Source organism: Silene latifolia, chromosome 11 (genome assembly GCF_048544455.1).
Source record: "Silene latifolia isolate original U9 population chromosome 11, ASM4854445v1, whole genome shotgun sequence".
Taxonomy (NCBI): Eukaryota; Viridiplantae; Streptophyta; class Magnoliopsida; order Caryophyllales; family Caryophyllaceae; genus Silene; species Silene latifolia.
The window spans coordinates 164,460,724-164,478,069 of NC_133536.1; the positions used below are offsets into that span (position 1 = coordinate 164,460,724).

Here is a 17,346-nt window from a genome sequence, read left to right on the forward strand (position 1 = left end):
ATAATGCGATAAAATAACCCGACCCGAGGCATTATTTGACTCGATAACGACCTAACCTGAACCTGACTCGATCCCAAAGAATAGGCCGACTCGATCTGACCCAAATCCGACATGACTCGATCGACCCAAATCTAATCCAACCGACCCGATTACCACCTCTAGGATTGGATAAGAGACCGTGGATGAAAGTATAAAACGGATACGCTCTCTTAATCAAAATCTATCTATTGAAAAATGTTTGAAAAACAAATTCTAAATCGGGAGGAAAAAATTAATAAAATAACGGTACAAAAAAATTTGAACCTACGAGAAAGGGTCTCCGTCTAATCCAATAACCGTTGGAGTTAGCAACAATCTCCAATAACTGTTTTCTCTTTTGTTTTTCCCAAACATATTTAATTTCATTCCTCTATCCTCTTTCTCTCTCTTCCCAAAAATGGCGACCGTATCCTCTCGACCGGACACCCGCACCGCCGGCGGCAAAATCACCAGGAACCGTCGACCTCCGCCGTCGTCTCGAACTCCTTACGCACGTCCTTCCATGCCACCGCCGCCTGAAGAACAGGAAGATATCGAAAACCCTAATTGGCTTTCTAACTTGATTTATCCTGCCAAAGTTATTGCTTCTGGTGCTGGAAAGTTGCTCTCTTTCTTCGGCAATGATGATTCCTCATCTTCCGAGGATGATTCCGGTATTCATTTTATTGCTTTTTGTATTGTTTTGTTTTTTTGAATTTTTTTTTTAGTTTTGTTTGTGTTTTTGTGTGTGTTTATGGAGAGGAATGTAGTAAGCGAGCCGGTTTTATCTGTAGGAAATTTGTTTATGTTGTATTGGTGTGGATTTAAGCTATGTAGCGGAGTTACTGAAATTTGTTTTGCTATTAGTTATGTTTAGGGATTTTAATTGATTTAGATTTCAAGGTTAGCGAATCAGCGGAAGTCCTTTTGTGGTTTTTGATATTCTTCTGGGATAGAAAGGTCTTCTTAAGAATGTGAAAATGAGGTTGGGATAGCTTAATTGATATGAAGAGTTAATGCTTGTATTATTGTATGTCACATCATGTTTATAAAATGTGCGAAAGTTGTGCGGAAAATAAGAGGGATGTTTTTGGTGCATTTGGAAGTATTATTGTGTGAATAAAGTTATTCGGTTTGTAGCAGGAAATAGAAGTGCTAGATTTCGATAATTTTTGTGTGGATATTACGGTCATAATAGAGTATCGTCTCTAAAATAAATTTGAATAATTGAATTAGCAATCTTAGTTAATCTTTAATGATTGTGGCGGTTAAGTTCTTGTAAATCAGATCTTAAAATTACAGTGTGTAGGTTTCTTTTTTTGTTTGGTACTCACAGTGTGCAGGTTTCTGTGAATGGGTTATCAGCTGTAACTAATTTGGTGAATAGCTCGTTTTTAGTAACTGCAGAAATTAATGGTTTTGCTCTGACTTGACATTTGCATTTGCTTAGGACTGTTTTGAGTCGATGTGGGTTGAAATATGGGCGACTAGATACAGCTCGGTTTGAGTGGTTGGAGAAATGGAGAATTTTGGTTTGACTTGGCATTCTGCTTGAGCTATTTGAGATTTAATGGGTCTATAGTCTGGCGAGTTAGAACTAGAAATGGTGGTGAATGATGTTTCTGATTAACTGTATGGGGGAACTTAAGGGATAACAAACCAATAGGCATGAGCAACAAAATAATTGATTTGGCTGTCAAAGTTGACAACTTTTACACTAATGGATCTCTATGGTTCTGTTTTTTGAGATTTCATTTAAGTGAGAATGGAAGTTTCATCACTAAAGTTGCGGCTATCCTCTTGGAAATAAATTCTGTAATGTGTATAGTTTTAAAATGTGGTGGGGTTGTTCTTGTCACCTTGGGCAATGATGGCTTTATTTTATAACATAAACGTAGTTACAGGGTGCTCCTTTGATGGCCGAGATGGGTATCTTACAATGATTAATGGTAGATTTGATTGCATGTACAAAGTCCCTCATTCAACGTACATTATTACAATCATTATACTCGAATAATAATACTGACTACCAAATTTGTAAAATTGTAAAACAATTACGGAATCCCAAGTTATTTGAGATAGTACAGGTCATTTGTTATGGTGTGCTTAGTGACAAGTAATTTGTTGCGACCAAACAATTATTTATTGTTGTAGTCGTTCCTCTATTTTTCCAAGTTAGACAGTCTGTGAAGAAACAATAAATGATGATAATAATAATAATATATATTGTTTGTGACTAATAGTATTTGTAAGAGTTTATGGTTTATTAAGAAAACTACCTACACACTTTTGAAAGTACTGAAAAGCAATATGTAACTAGCTAATACAACAGGTAGTTGCACATAATATTCTTGTATGTTTAAACAATCTTGTATACCCTAACACGTTGTGATTAGCCGTCTACCTTTGGCCTATCACTAGTTCTTTTGTTACAAATTTGACTTGATCAATGGTGAGTATATAGCTAAATTTTATATCTTGGAAGAGGTTTGTGCAAATATTTAGCTGAGAGGAGAGTGGATATTGGATTTGTTAGGGCCAGTTGTTTGTTTAGACGTTGGGGAGACATCATTGAATAGTGTATCTTCTTACACTGGATATTTTGAAGTTTTGAGAAGCTTGGTGTAGCAGCTTGTTATACTGTCTCTTGAGTTTGCGGTTTTTTTGCATCTCTTTTTTTTTTGTTCACCCTGGACTGTGCTGTTTGTACTTTGTATGGAACTACTAATTACCAACTGTTTACGACTTGAGCAACTTTTCATTGATCAATCATGTTGCTTGAGTTAGCATATGTGCTTGGGACGTAATGCGGCTTTTGTGGAAGATTATCTGTATTATTTTATGTTGCTTCTGGTTTTTTTATGCTTCACTTATTTTCTGTTTTTGACCCCTTATTTTTTATAATGAGACTCTGAGACTGAAAACAAGTGTATGAAGTCCTCTGAGATCACAAATGTTCATTTATACATGTAAGGGCAAGCATGCATGGTTTGATAAAGATTTTCCCTTTACTTGTTTACTGATACGTTAATTTTCTTGTGCCATGTTTGGCTTGTTGAAATCATTAAGTACGGCGTTCCTTGGTTATATTAGCCGTGGCAACAATTTCTTGGAATGTTTATTAGTAGCACTTTGATTTGTTTTGGATAGTGTATAATGTAAATCATTTGGTTTTTTTGGTTCAGAAAACGATGACGATGAGGTTGATGAGGCCGAGAATGATGGATCAGAAAAGGTAAATTACTGTCTCCAACCCTTTCCATCAACTATAAGTCGTCAATGGTTTAAGTGGAAGCAGCTTATTTTGAATTGGACTCTATATAGTAACAAACTAGTTTGAATGCCCGTGCGTTGCAACGGGGTAATTAACTTATTTATAATGCAAAAAAAAAAAACCATAAGGGTTTTATGTTTACATTCTATGTCTAATGATTTGTTTACATATTATTAAAATATCTCTTTTAAAAAAAATAAAAGATTAATATATACGTGGGTTAATTACTTAATTCTTATTTATAATCATATAATCACCCCCACCTTATACTAATCTTTCGATGGGGGACAATTTTACTATTTATAAGTAATATATTCACCAAACTTGGATTATTTTTCTGATGTGGGACAATTCTACCATTTATACGTAGTATATCATCAAACATGCATTGTTTTTTAATGTGGGACAAATAACATACTCAGAATTACACCATATTTTTTGCACTTAATTCGACATTCAACCAGATCCCGAATACCGAATACGGTTAATTGTTATTCATTATATCTAATAGTTATATTTAAATTTAATAATATGATCAAGTACTCTCCATTAATATTTGTCGTTGTTTTTCTTCATTTTTTTTTATCATAATTGAGATACGGAAATTTCCTGTGGTACCCCTTAATTTTGTCATATTTTCCATGTTGCCCCTACTTTTAAGAATATGCCTATAGTACCCTTGAGGTTCCATTTTTTTTGCCCATGGTACCCCCTAATATAAAAGGCTGTTAAATAAACGTTAAGTTTGATGGCGTGGTAATAAAATAATAATTAAAAAATAATACCCCCTTTATTGTTTTATTGGTACGGATATCTCTCTCTTTTAATGAAAATTTAATTAACTATATCATTATAAATTTATAATATTGGAAATTTCTCATGGTAACCTTGAACTTTGATAGATTACACATGGTACCCCTAAGTTTAAGTTTCTACAAATGGTACTCCCCGTGTTCACCTTTTTCTTTCCCAGAATACCACTTGACAACTTCCATCATAATGTCATTACTCCTATGACTTTTGACGTCTTTTTTCTTTTGTTATCGTTTATTACACAAACACTTCATCATCTAATATTTAAATCCATATTTTATTTAATAAACTAATATTTAATACCTAAATAACAAAACACAAATAGCATGGCATGCTCAATTACGCATCTAGTTACTCATAGGAGTAACAGCATTATGAAAAAAAGTAAACACAAGGTTTTTATATGTACAAACTTAAAATTAGGGGTATTATGTGTAATCTAACAAAATTCGAGGGTAACATGAAAAATTTCCGTTATAATATTAACCATTTTATCGATCTTCCTCCCACCTAAAAAAAATATTGCAACTTTAAAATTAAACATTTAATTCAAGATTATGTTTAAAGTCTCTTATATAATAAGTATACTTTGAGAGATTTAATATATTTGGGGAGATACCTAAGTTCCAAGGATAAATCCTATTTATAATCATAGGATCACCTCACCTATGATAATCTTATGGTGTGGGACAATTCAACTTTTTATACGTAGTATATATTTATCACACCTACATTATTTTTCAATGTGAGATGAATAACATATTTAAAAGTACACCATATTTTTTGAACCTAATTCGACGTCCAACCCGATTTAATAATAAGCAAATACATCTATTAATATTCATACGTTTTTTTTTTATCATAATTAAAGTATGTGCAAATGATATGAACCTATACTCTAATGATATAATTTTTTTCAACACAACTTTAATTATATTATTTAAACGTAGTATATTTACCACACCTACATTATTTTTTTTTTTAACATAATTCTAATTATATTATTTAAACGTGGTATATTTACCACACCTAGGTAGAAAATATAATGATATAAACTTTTAAGAGCTCTCCAAGACAATACTTAAGAGACTCAAAAGATTTTGGGTTGATGCATAAGTTCCAAGTATGCCTCCTATTTATAATTATAGAATCACCCACCTTATACTAATCTTTCAATGTGGGACAATTCTACTATTTATATGTAGTATGTTCACCACACTTACTTATTTTCCAATGTGGGACAAAACATACTAAAAAGTACACAATTTTACATATTAAGAAGTACATCATCTTTAATATGTGCAAATAATATGAAATTTATACTCTAATGATATCATTTTTTACCACAAAACTAATTATATTATTTTCATAATTTTTTTAACGATATTTTTTTGACAAATGAAATGTAAAAGTTTGATATAAAATTGGAAATATCACTTGAATATAATTTAGGAAATATACATATTATAATAATTAAAAGATTTTTCACTTTATTTTTTACATCAAAAATTATACTTTCCTAAATTTATTTTTGGTGATGTGGACGCTCTCAGATCGCTCGAAAAAACTCTCTTTTATATGTATATATATAGATTAATCTCGGATGCTACCGAGCTTGTAATTTTTCCAAGTGAGGACATGTGGATATTAAATTAGTGCTGATCTTTTTGCTGGTAGATCTGACATGCAGATGTTTACTGTGTAGAGCTCTCTTAGATACCTTATCTTCCAAATATTATGTAGATAATTGGTCCCCCCTTCCATACTTTCAGCTCTCTTTGTTTTATGGTGTATTTTATATTTCTAACTTTTTACTCGACTGATTTAAGTTTTTTGAGTAGTGGTGAGTGGTGACTAATGATATTAAAGCAAAGTTTTTTTTATATTTTTTTTATATTTTAATGGAGTTAACTCTTTCAATCTACTACGACAGAATAATTTAGTGGAAATTATTGCGGGTTCGTACATTGTAGAATGATTCTTGAGTGGCACTGGCTCCTGATGGTGAAAACCGAGTAAGATAAATGGCTAACCCAGAAATGACATAATAAAGCAGCGGTGCTCTAGACTTACTCTTCTTATTAAAATATCAAGGTTCGGTTACCAAAGTGAGATGGGGTTGATAAGAATATGAGAATGGTTAATTCACTTAATTCCAGAGCCTTAGTCTATTTTTAATCAGCCACCTTTGTTTTGTGATGCTTCGATGTTTGACGCATTCATGCACCCGACTCACGAATGCCAAAAACCTAAGTGATTATAAGTGTTTAGTTTTAGTGATAGCTGATGAATCAGTCTCTATATGTAGTGGAAATTGGTCTAGTCTCCTTTGTTTTTTTAAACCTTTTGCCCAGGGTTTGATGAGTTTTAAAAGCATGTAGAACATTTATGTCCAGATGAATTCTTAGGATAGTTTAAACGACTTGCTTTAAATCCAAATCCACCAAGATAAATTCTGAAATGCTGGACTCATATAGTTATGCCATTATGACTTATATAGCCTGCAGTCCTGCATATGCTTATTCATTACCTGACAAATGTCGTGCTCCTCCTGTGAAAATTGCTTTTTGAGCTTTTCCATTGACAGTTTCATCTTCAGTTTTTCTTAGAGTGGTGACTGGGTTAACATTCTTAAGCCGACAGCTTATAGAATTTACGTTCTTTTCAAAAAGGATCAGAGCTGAATATTTTTGTGTTCCATCTCTAAGCATCTCATTTACTCTTAAGGTATATTTCCAGTCGTCAGGACTTAGCTTAAAAAAGTGCAATTCGTGAGCTTAAGCCCCAGTCTAAGTGAGGCACTAGCCAAAATGCCTCTCAAGTGCGCCTTGTAGATAAAAGCGCACCTAGGGAGGCACGTTACTACTCAATTCCCAGATTTTTTTTCTAGTGCTTATATGCCTTTCTCTTTGCCATATTATCCCTAGCCTAATATTCTTTACACGCTAGCTCTTTTCAAAACCCTAAAAATGCTGTTCCTGTACATTTTTGTAAAACAAATATGAGTTGAATAGTTTAAATATTGATGGCTTGATTATACGCTATTGTGATAATGACACTGTCAATATTGAATGGGCTTTAAACTCTCGCTGGAAGTCTGATTAGGTAGTAATAGAGAAAACTGAGTTCGGCATGGTGTATATCCCTTTTTCTGTTAGTACTCCCTCCATCATAATAGACGCTCACTTGGGTTGGATGATATAGACTTCTTAGGCACATCAATTCTCGTACGAGACTATCTTAAAATAACTTCTTGTACCACTTTTTTCGGGTACGCTTATGTGTTTTCAGTATCGCTTTTAATTCTTACAGTGAACTTTCTATCTAGTACCCATATTCATAAGCTTAGTAACCATTTTACTGTTAGCAGTGTCCATTTTTATTAGTGAACCATTATATCGTTCGTAGTCGTCACCATTCAACAACTTTTAGTAACCCTTTTGCTGCCAATTATGTAACAGCATCACACTACCTTATTGTAAGATCGTCTTAGAGGAGACTAGTTACTAAGGTAATTGGGTGTAGCTCATAGTATCATGTAAGAAAGTAAGGTCGAAATGGTACTCTACTTGGTACGGTGAAAAATGTGGACCAAACTCACCTTTTGTTCCACAGAGATGCTAACAAAACGTAGGTCAGACTCACCTTATTTTGTTATATTTTATACTTCAAATCCAAATACTCCAAATCATCTCATAAAAAGGTGGGGCCAGGATGTTTGGATATGAAGGGAGGGACCGAGGGAGTATCATTTAAGAACGGTATCTAAAAAAATTAGCTGGAGAAAACGATATTGATTGAGGCAAGAGTATGAGTAAGGGGCTATATTTTATTAATTTATTTATTTTCATTTAATTGACTAGGAAAACCAATAGGTGATATGATGGCCATGAATTGTCAGTTAGGTGACATTTTGAATCTTCATCAATGTGACTTCATCTTTTTTTTTTTTTCATGATCCATATAGTTCGAATTATGCTTTGGTGGAGTTAAGTATTTCATCAGTAGATAAAAATATGCATGAGGCGTAACTTTTTATTACATGCAGTGATGCAGTGAAGAGTAGGTTTCTGCCTCTGGTACCACTACCTCGAAAGTAGTATTTTGAGTGTTGAAAAGTTTTTATAATTATGAGAATGGTCCAATATTTGAGCAAATAAGTTGGATAGTCTATGCAAAATTGAATTAACCCAATGCATAATGTTCATCAATAATGATCACCTATTAATTTAAACAATTATTCTCAAGTCACAGCTTGATGGAACCTGTTAGATTCTACAGAATTGTACATGTACCTACTCTTTTCTAGCATCATGAACGCTTCAGCCTATTTTTCCATGGCAATGCATTTTGATATGTTCTTCCAAGTTTCAGGCTTTCAATTTTAAACTTGTTATCTTTTCGTGTTTTTTCTTTGTCCTTGACTCCTGATCACTTAGGTTATGAATTACTATTGGAAGACAACTTTATACTAATGATTTTTATGGATCATGCTTCGTTACTAAACATTCTTCTGTATTCTTCTGTCTATGTACACGTGATGGGTGGAGTTACTTTTACGTCTGGATTCCCTTTCCTTAATGATGTCTTGATACCTATCATGGTTGAGAGGGGCTGATGTTTTTATTTTGAATATGAAGGTTTTTTCACCAAGTTGCAAGAGTGAAAATAAGCGTAAGATAGAAGAGTTGGTGTTGGAGGAGACTTTTTCAAGGTATCAGACACTTTTTGTACTTGTTTTTAATTTTTATAGTGCACCTTACTCCACAATGTTCAATTATTAATTAAAGCATAATGATGAGGCAATGTTGAATTTTGTTAATACATGAGCCAAAATTTAGTTATGAAGTTATACCGACTCTATAGATCTTCGCCTATGCTTCAATAGCTTTCGAGTGAGCTTTTCTTTCTTTAAATCTTTGAGCATTATATGTATTTTTCTTTCTAATATATGAGGTTCATTTTCATTGTATTTTAGTTAAAACAGTTTTCTTCTTTTTATTGAATATACCAAGGTGTGGCTGTGAGGCCTGTGACTTTTTTTAAATCAAGTCTTGGAAATGTGGTTTGTGTTGTATGTTTTTAATAGTATAGGACGGACCTTGAAATTCAGGGATTATAGTACCTTCATTTTATTCAAGTCTTTATTAGTTACTTACTCTTTGATAGGTAGTGAACATCATCATCACTTAGTAACTTTGTAAGGTTTAAAGATGATCAACTTTTTACTCTTATCCATTATTGGTGTGCCCTTATGGTAGCAACATGATTTTGGGTGGGCTCACACTTGGTGCCACAGGTAGAGGCTTTTGAGGCACCAGTGTAATTTTATTGTTGTGCATACAAAGTACTGTGCTTTTTACGTCATGCTCTTATGGTATCAACACTGAAGAATGAACCCACACATGTCAATGCATCCACGGGAGGCTTCCGTTAAATCTAATTTATGATCCAAATGGTTCTTGTTGGTTTCATGTTCTCATGTTTTGCATTGATTTTTGGCTTCTGAACAGGGAAGAAGGGAACCAACTGATTAGACTAATCAAATCACGTATAATAGGTACTAATTGAACTCTCAGCAAACTATTTTACTAGATTGTCAAAGCTTAATGGCCGGAACCGAGAATTATCTGCTCATTGCTCGGATTTTTTAATTTGTTCGACATTATGTGAAGGTACTCCACCTACTCGAAATAAAGCAGTTATGGAAGCAAAGAAGTGGCTGCTGGAAAAAAGATCAGGCTCAAAGAAAAAGTTGGAGACTGAACTTGATTCACCATCCCAAGTTTGTACCTCTTTTTGTAAATTAGTCTATGTGTTATCTTTAATGGGCTACATTTTTTCTTAGTCATATACTCATAAGTAGAGCTAGATCATTTTTCCTTTTCCTTTTTTATCTATGAAATGATCTCTATTCAGAATATGCAATTTGCAATTGGCATATTTTAGCTTCTATGTACTTTTAAGTGATGACATGACTATGCTGATAGGAGATCCATGGCATGCACTTACATATTAGCAATTTGGGGCTTGGAAAGTGTTTTAGTGAATGGCGAGTTATTTGCTTTGAAAACCTTTTCATCGCTCACTGGTATTGGCTGCATTTTTTTAAAGACATGAGGAGAATTTTGAAAAAATTTAGCAGTTCCAATGAATCGGAGGAAGTAGTTATTAAATTAAACATTTGTTAGTACATTTTTTGCGTGACTAATTGAAAGTCTTGATTGTCACAATATAATGAATTTGTGATTCTAACAATATGTGAGTCGGATGTAAGAGGGTTAGATTTTGATGAAGTTAATTATTCCGAATTATATTGGGCTATGAGTCAATGCAATTCATGTTACCTGATCCCAATTGCTTTTAGACATTTAGGTTAAGCCTTGGTCGTCGTTTTTAAAATTATATTAAACTATTGACATTTATTGATGATGGCTGTCTATTTTTTTTTTTTTTTTTTTTTTTTTTTTTTTTTTTGTGAAGTTCATTAGAAGTGAGAAGGGATCTCCTGCAGATATGGCAAAATCATATATGCAGAATCGTCCTGCGTGGGCGTCGCCCTCATCAAAGCATGTTGAATTTGGTTCTCCATCGACATTAAGCATGTTGCATTTCAAGGAAGAAACTCCAACCTCAACCTTGCGCAGTTCTGAGGTATATTAAGTGCTTTCCTCTTGTTCTGAATATATGCTTTTCCCTTTTTTAACATCCAAAATTGAACGTCACTTTTTTTTTGCGTACTAGATTTTTTTTCCACATCATTTCCAGCATGAGCTCATAAATAATTTTGTATTTTTTAAGGAATTTCTATGCTATACACCCCCCCCCCCCAAATTCTAATCATAAACCCTCTTATTTTTAAGGAACTTTTAATTGAGTATAGGGGTAATTAGATGATATTGGAAAACTGAGGATACATGTTAAAATCTGAAGTATTATAGGAGTCCACCGTATAAACTAGAAGGGTTATTTATGGACATTCCTTTACCACAAAACTTATGTGAACATTTTATCTTTTCTGACGATCCAACGTGATCCTTTGCCAGAGGACAGGCACTTGTCTTTGAGAAAGGTGTTAGTTCGCTTTTGAACTTATCTATCAAACATTGATAGTTCAGATAAGGATGTGTTCTTTCTGTTTAGTGGAGGCTTTAAAATATACGTAATTATTCTGTGTGTGTAAACTGAACTTTTTATTAAAGCTTATTGGTGTTTTTCGTGTTTGAGGAGATTGGTGGAGATTAACTTATAAGATAGTAGTTAGCACGTGCACTGCAAGTCTGCAACCCAGCAACTCTTTTGTAGGATCTTTGATTGCTTAAGGAAATGCTAAAATGCTGGGTCTCGTGGAGATGAAAAGTGTAACCTTTTTAAAAAGCCGCAACTCATATATCAGGTGTACAATGGAGAAAAATAATCTAGTAGCTGAAAGCTATGGTAACTTTGGAGATCATGGTCTTAAAGAGAGGCGAGGCTTTTGTTATAAAACTTGATTTGTTTTTGCTGTTAGCTTTGTATTCTGACTTGCATGGAATTCTCGCTATCTAGGTCTACTTCCTCCTTAGTCTTCATAATAGAATTTCTGAGTTTCTAACCTTAAAGATACAATCCTCAGCAACATCAATGCTGCCCTATTGCTCACGTATTATCCGATTTCGTAATTTTGCTGCTCGGTTTCATATTTATGCTGTTGTATAATCTGACATTGATAGTCTTATTCCTTGTTCTCTTGTAAGTTGTAGTTGCCATACCTATTTAGTTTTTGTGGGCGTGTATGCAGCTGAAAAGGAGCTCTTTTGCCACTGGATCTTGGAACCTTTTGGACGAGATACGAAGAGTGCGCACTAAAGCTACAGAAGAATTTCTAGCCGCAACACCATTAACAAAGACCAGTTTATCCATATTTTCACATGCAAGTAATCAGGATAAAATGGAGAGTAAAGGGACGGTAGAAGCAGCAGGTATATTGTGAATCTTCTTGCATTTAAGTTATCTGCAAGCTGCCATGAATGTGACTCCATACATAGTTTCCTAGAAGATTTCTTCTTAACTATGACAAAAATTGTACCTTGCTATTTAACTATTATGTTGGAGAGCTTTACAGGTAATTTACTCTGACTGTTTCTTTTCAGATCCTGCAGAGTCTGCACATGTTGAACCAGATAATGTTTTGCGTGATGCTGTAGCAAATTCATTCTCTAGAGGTAGTCAGGTGTGTACTAGACCTTTGCAGTTTGCAAGCAAGTTGTACTGCAAGCTTGTGTTTTGATCCTGTGAAAATTTTCTTTTATCTTGAGGAAGAGATTGGGGCATAGATGCAGATTTAATGGAGGGATTTTATCAGATGTTTTTAACTTTTTAAAGGAGTTGTGCATTTGATAAAGCGTCAGTGTATTGGTCTTTAAAGGAGTATAAGTGTATAGTGTGCTTCATTGAATGACCCATTTTAGGACTTGCTTAGAATCCAGTAAATTTCTAATCGCGCCATAGTTTTTGCTTTTTAAGCTGATGGTTTACTAATTTTGTGAAGACACCGCATATGAACCTTAGGTGAAGATCTGTTATGTGAATTGCAAAAGGTAATCGTGAATTGCTAAAGGTATAACTTTAGAAAGCTAAAACACAGAACCGGGGATAGTTATGTAGTGGTTAGATTTTGCTGTATGATGTAGTCTATATCTGAATTTAGAACCAACTCTTATCTGGCTAATGTTGTACTCTTGTTCTTTATAGGATGACAATGCTGTTCAGTCTATGGAACATCCGGAACACTCTGAAGCTGTTGGTAATACTACTTATACTTGCCAATTATTGCATAAAAAGCCATTTGAGTAGTTTTTCCATAGTTTTCAATTAGATCGACCTTTATCTGTACATCTCTTGATTGCAATTCTGGAGATAGCTCCTCTTTGGAAGTCTACTTAAGGCATGCTTTGTGTTTCTAAAAGATACACAATGTATGTTGATTATGAAAAGCCTGTTTAAACAAATGGTAACCTTAAATGGGATTATGGCATTATTGGCGTTGAGTAGTTTTTCCATAGTTTTCAATTAGATCGACCTTTATCTGTACATCTCTTGATTGCAATTCTGGAGATAGCTCCTCTTTGGAAGTCTACTTAAGGCATGCTTTGTGTTTCTAAAAGATACACAATGTATGTTGATTATGAAAAGCCTGTTTAAACAAATGGCAACCTTAAATGGGATTATGGCATTATTGGCGTTGAGTAGTTTTTCCATAGTTTTCAATTAGATCGACCTTTATCTGTACATCTCTTGATTGCAATTCTGGAGATAGCTCCTCTTTGGAAGTCTACTTAAGGCATGCTTTGTGTTTCTAAAAGATACACAATGTATGTTGATTATGAAAAGCCTGTTTAAACAAATGGTAACCTTAAATGGGATTATGGCATTATTGGCGTTGGGATTGTCTCTTAAAAGATGGGAACCGTGGGAAGTTTGGATCTAATGCCGTCGAACCAAGTCAAGTGTATGTTATTTCTCAACGAGTCCTTGAGAGACATCTCACTTACGAGACCGACCTAAATACTTGTTCATCATTTAATTTTCGGGGTGTCTAATATATGTTGAACACCCCATAATATTTATGCATCTTTTTTCTCAAGTATGTTTTGCTCTCTGATGGAAGTAGAGGTGGCAATCGGGTCACTCGGGTCGGTTACGGGTCGGGTCAAGGCGGGTCGGGTCATTTCGGGTTCGGGTTATGTCGCATCAATGACGGGTTCGGGTCGGGTCGGTTCATGCCGGGTCATCTTCGGGTCGGGTCATCAATGGGTGGCAAGTCGGGTCGGGTCATTAGCGGGTCAGTGTCGGGTCAGGTTATCAGCATATATTTTATCTTATATATTTAGTTTAAGATGATTATTTTATGTTTAAATAATGGGTAGGTGTATTAATTGTAGTTTTAAGTTAAAATAATTAAGATGAATGTCAATTTGGTGTTATTTAAACCATTATTAAGCTAGTTCATTATCGGGTCATCTATCGGGTTGAGAAAATATCGGGTCACGGGTCGGGTCGGGTTTGGGTTGGAAAACATGACTGCTATCGATTATCGGGTCGGGTCGGGTCAGTTCAGTTTTGGGTCACCCAATTTTTAGGTTTTATCGGGTCGGGTTTCGCCGTTTCGGGCAGGTCGGATCGGGTTCCTCGGGTCGGGCCAGCTTTTGCCAGCTCTAGATGGAAGTCATCCATCTTCTTAACAAGTTATGCATTAATTTTGAAGGTGTTACTGTTTCTTAGGTATCTTAATTGGAATATAACTTCTGTATTGCCAAAATAAGGGTTACCGGATTCATAATTTGCTCGATTCGTTTTTGTAATTCGAATTCGCGATTCGCTCAATTTAGCGAATTGGATTCGCTGAGCGTATTACAAAATTTATTATTCGGTAATTTGTCGAATCCAATTCGCTAAGCCTATCATAATGCGCTAATTCGTAATGAACAATTCCCAATAATTCATTAAAAAATGTGTATAGCTGCATATAAATTTTTAAACAAAAACTCCATAGGGGAACTCAAAAGGCACAATCTTTACAAGGAACTAAGGGACAAACACTGATATCTTCATATACTTTTAACTTTTTCAAAATATTTTGTGGGTTTTAGCGAAGTCCTATCATCTGGGTGAATTACCTGCGAATTGACATGAAAACGAATTGCGAATAGCTTGAATCAATTTGGAATTCGGAGGGGGGGAGAGCGAATTTGGTAACCCTGGCTAAAATATTAATGTATGATCTCTTCTGAGCTTATATTTTTCCGTGTTTGTACAGATGTGTCGGTTCCGGATGATAACAAAGACAATGGAGTGAATGAATCGAGAAGCACCACGGCTGAAAATGGTTCGGTTGCATCTGAGTGAGTCCATATTGATAATCTCAATTATTTCACGGATCTATTGAATAAACATCTATCCGCTTACTGTCATCTCTTGTGCAGTTATGCTGCAGGACAAAATGCAGCGGAGGAGCCTAAGCCGTTAGAAGAAGAAAACGGGAACCCGGTTGGTTCAAGCCAAGGGGGACAAGATGTTCACATCGAGAACTCAAATATTTTATCCGAACCCATTGATATCCCATGCACAACCGTTGTGCCAAACGGGTCCCAAAACAGCTCTAGCTTGCAGGAGGAAAACTTATCACAAGACTTTAGCCACCCCACTGTTGATGGCCCCACAGGAAAGGCGAAGGAGACAGCAAAGGAAAGAAAGCCGAGAGTTCAGACCCGAAGAGCCCGGGGAAGAGGTAAATAAATGGCTCATTTAGTCTCAGAAGTGTAATTCAGCTGTACCATGCCCTGTATTCTAGGCTAGAAGTAGTCTAATCTCAGTTTAGAACTTTTGTTTAACGCCTGAAGTAGATTAGCATCTATTTATAAAAGGCCTCAGATAAATGCAATTAGAGTGGTAAATGTATTTCAGTAGGTTGTTTGATTATTTACTGTTTATGTCAGTCATGTTATTGAAATATTGTTTTGAGTCATGATCGTGAAATCTGTCTTCACGCCCTGATATCTTCGTCGTCATTGATTGTTAGTGAAGATGTTTGTAGTTTTGGGAGTTGTTAACATAAGAAATTGTAAGAAACAATATGAAGCTGCAGATGGCTCTTAACTTGTTCCAGATTGTCATTGCCTTTCTTTAAAGATCCATAAGAATTGCCAGAGAATCCAATTGGTGGAGGTACTACCGTTCTACTACTCGATAAGAAGCTCTATGTTGGGATCGTGCTTTTTGGATTTGAAAAGAGGAATATATATATTTGCTTCACATAATGTTTTATAGAGAACGAGAATATGTCGAGTCTTGAAATAAATTACTCCTAATTTACTATGGGAAGATGGGTGGAGATGTGGAGAAAGAACTTATAATAGACTTGACAAAAGGATCATGGGCTAAACTGGTTCGATTAAATTCAGATTGAACTTAATTTCGATTTCAGATCGATTTCGATCGGGTTTATTTCAGTTAACAATCTTAATTAGTTTGTGCTATTTTGAGTCGGGTACGATCCAGGTTGGCATTGATTTAGTTTAGTTGAATTTTGGGCCATAGTTTTCTTGATTTGAGAGTACAAAATTCGCTTAAATGGGCCGTGTTATTTTCAATTTGAATGTAATAATTCATAATACTATTAATAAATAAAGAATCGATGAAATAACACCTAAATTTGAATGTATTTATGAGAAAATAAACATTTTTTCATTCACATCAATCGGTTTAAATATATTCAGGTCTGGGTGTCATTGGCTTATTATGAAGTTTAATTGAGTTTCGGTTGGATTCGGATTGAGCCAATTTTCAGGTGCTATCTAATTTATTCTTATAGGGTGTTCGATCGGTTATCAATTCAGATATTTTCGATCGGTTTTTTGGGTTCGGTTTTATTGTGCCAGGTCTAGAAAGAAGTATGAAATGTATACAAGAAAAACTAACAGCTCAAATCCCTTGAAAAAAAAAAAACTAACAGCTCAAATGGACCCATAATAAAAACACGTCGACTCAACGAAAAAAGGGCATGTGAGTCTATTGAAGTTGCACTACAATTACAATTAGTAACCGCTGTGAGAGTTTGTAACTTGGGTTTTGGAGTTTAAAACAGATGTGACAAGTTAAGCTATTAAGGGGTCGTTGAGTTTAAAGTATCCTTGAATGGATAGAGTGGTAATAATATGATGTAATGGAGTTAGAAATTTGAGTGATTTCGAAGGGTTGGAATGAAGAAACCATTGAGTATCTAACTCTATTCCAAAAGTGTGGAACCAAACACTAGAATGGGTATCTAACTCATTTCAATCTATTACAAAAATTCCAACCAAACACCCCTAAAAGTATTATCGTAGCTTACCGACCATTTAAAATGCAGTCGCGTTTAAATCTAGGAGAGAGTCTTACTAACAGATGATTGAAATAAATTAGTATCATTCCAAGTCAATCAGTCAAGCCTCATTAATTAATACTCCATCTCTTCGGATCATTTATTGTCCTTTTTTATATTTGGGTGTATCAATTAATTATTATCCTTTTTATTTTAACAATAAATTTGATGAATAATTAACAATTGACGGGAAGGGAGGGTGGACTTTCTTACATTACATGTTGGCATAATGATGTAGAATGTGAATTTGTATGAATACAGTTGCAAGTATTGGCAGTTCATGGACTATACATATGAGGTAATACCTCTCATTGTTTATTTTCTGAGTTTTATTTTAAAG

The 17,346-nt window shown here is 34.6% G+C and overlaps 1 protein-coding gene across 1 annotated transcript; it reads left to right on the forward strand.

The window, feature by feature from the left end:
• Positions 1-222: 222 nt before the first annotated feature.
• LOC141612039 (protein KAKU4) lies at positions 223-15,774 on the forward strand. The gene is made up of 11 exons (XM_074430738.1): positions 223-692; positions 3,204-3,253; positions 8,746-8,819; positions 9,619-9,665; positions 9,781-9,890; positions 10,589-10,759; positions 11,886-12,066; positions 12,238-12,317; positions 12,839-12,890; positions 14,904-14,988; positions 15,070-15,774. Exons 1-11 carry the CDS (start codon positions 437-439, stop codon positions 15,380-15,382), a joined length of 1,419 nt encoding a protein of 472 aa, XP_074286839.1. The 5' UTR covers positions 223-436; the 3' UTR covers positions 15,383-15,774.
• The last annotated feature ends 1,572 nt before the right edge of the window (positions 15,775-17,346 follow it).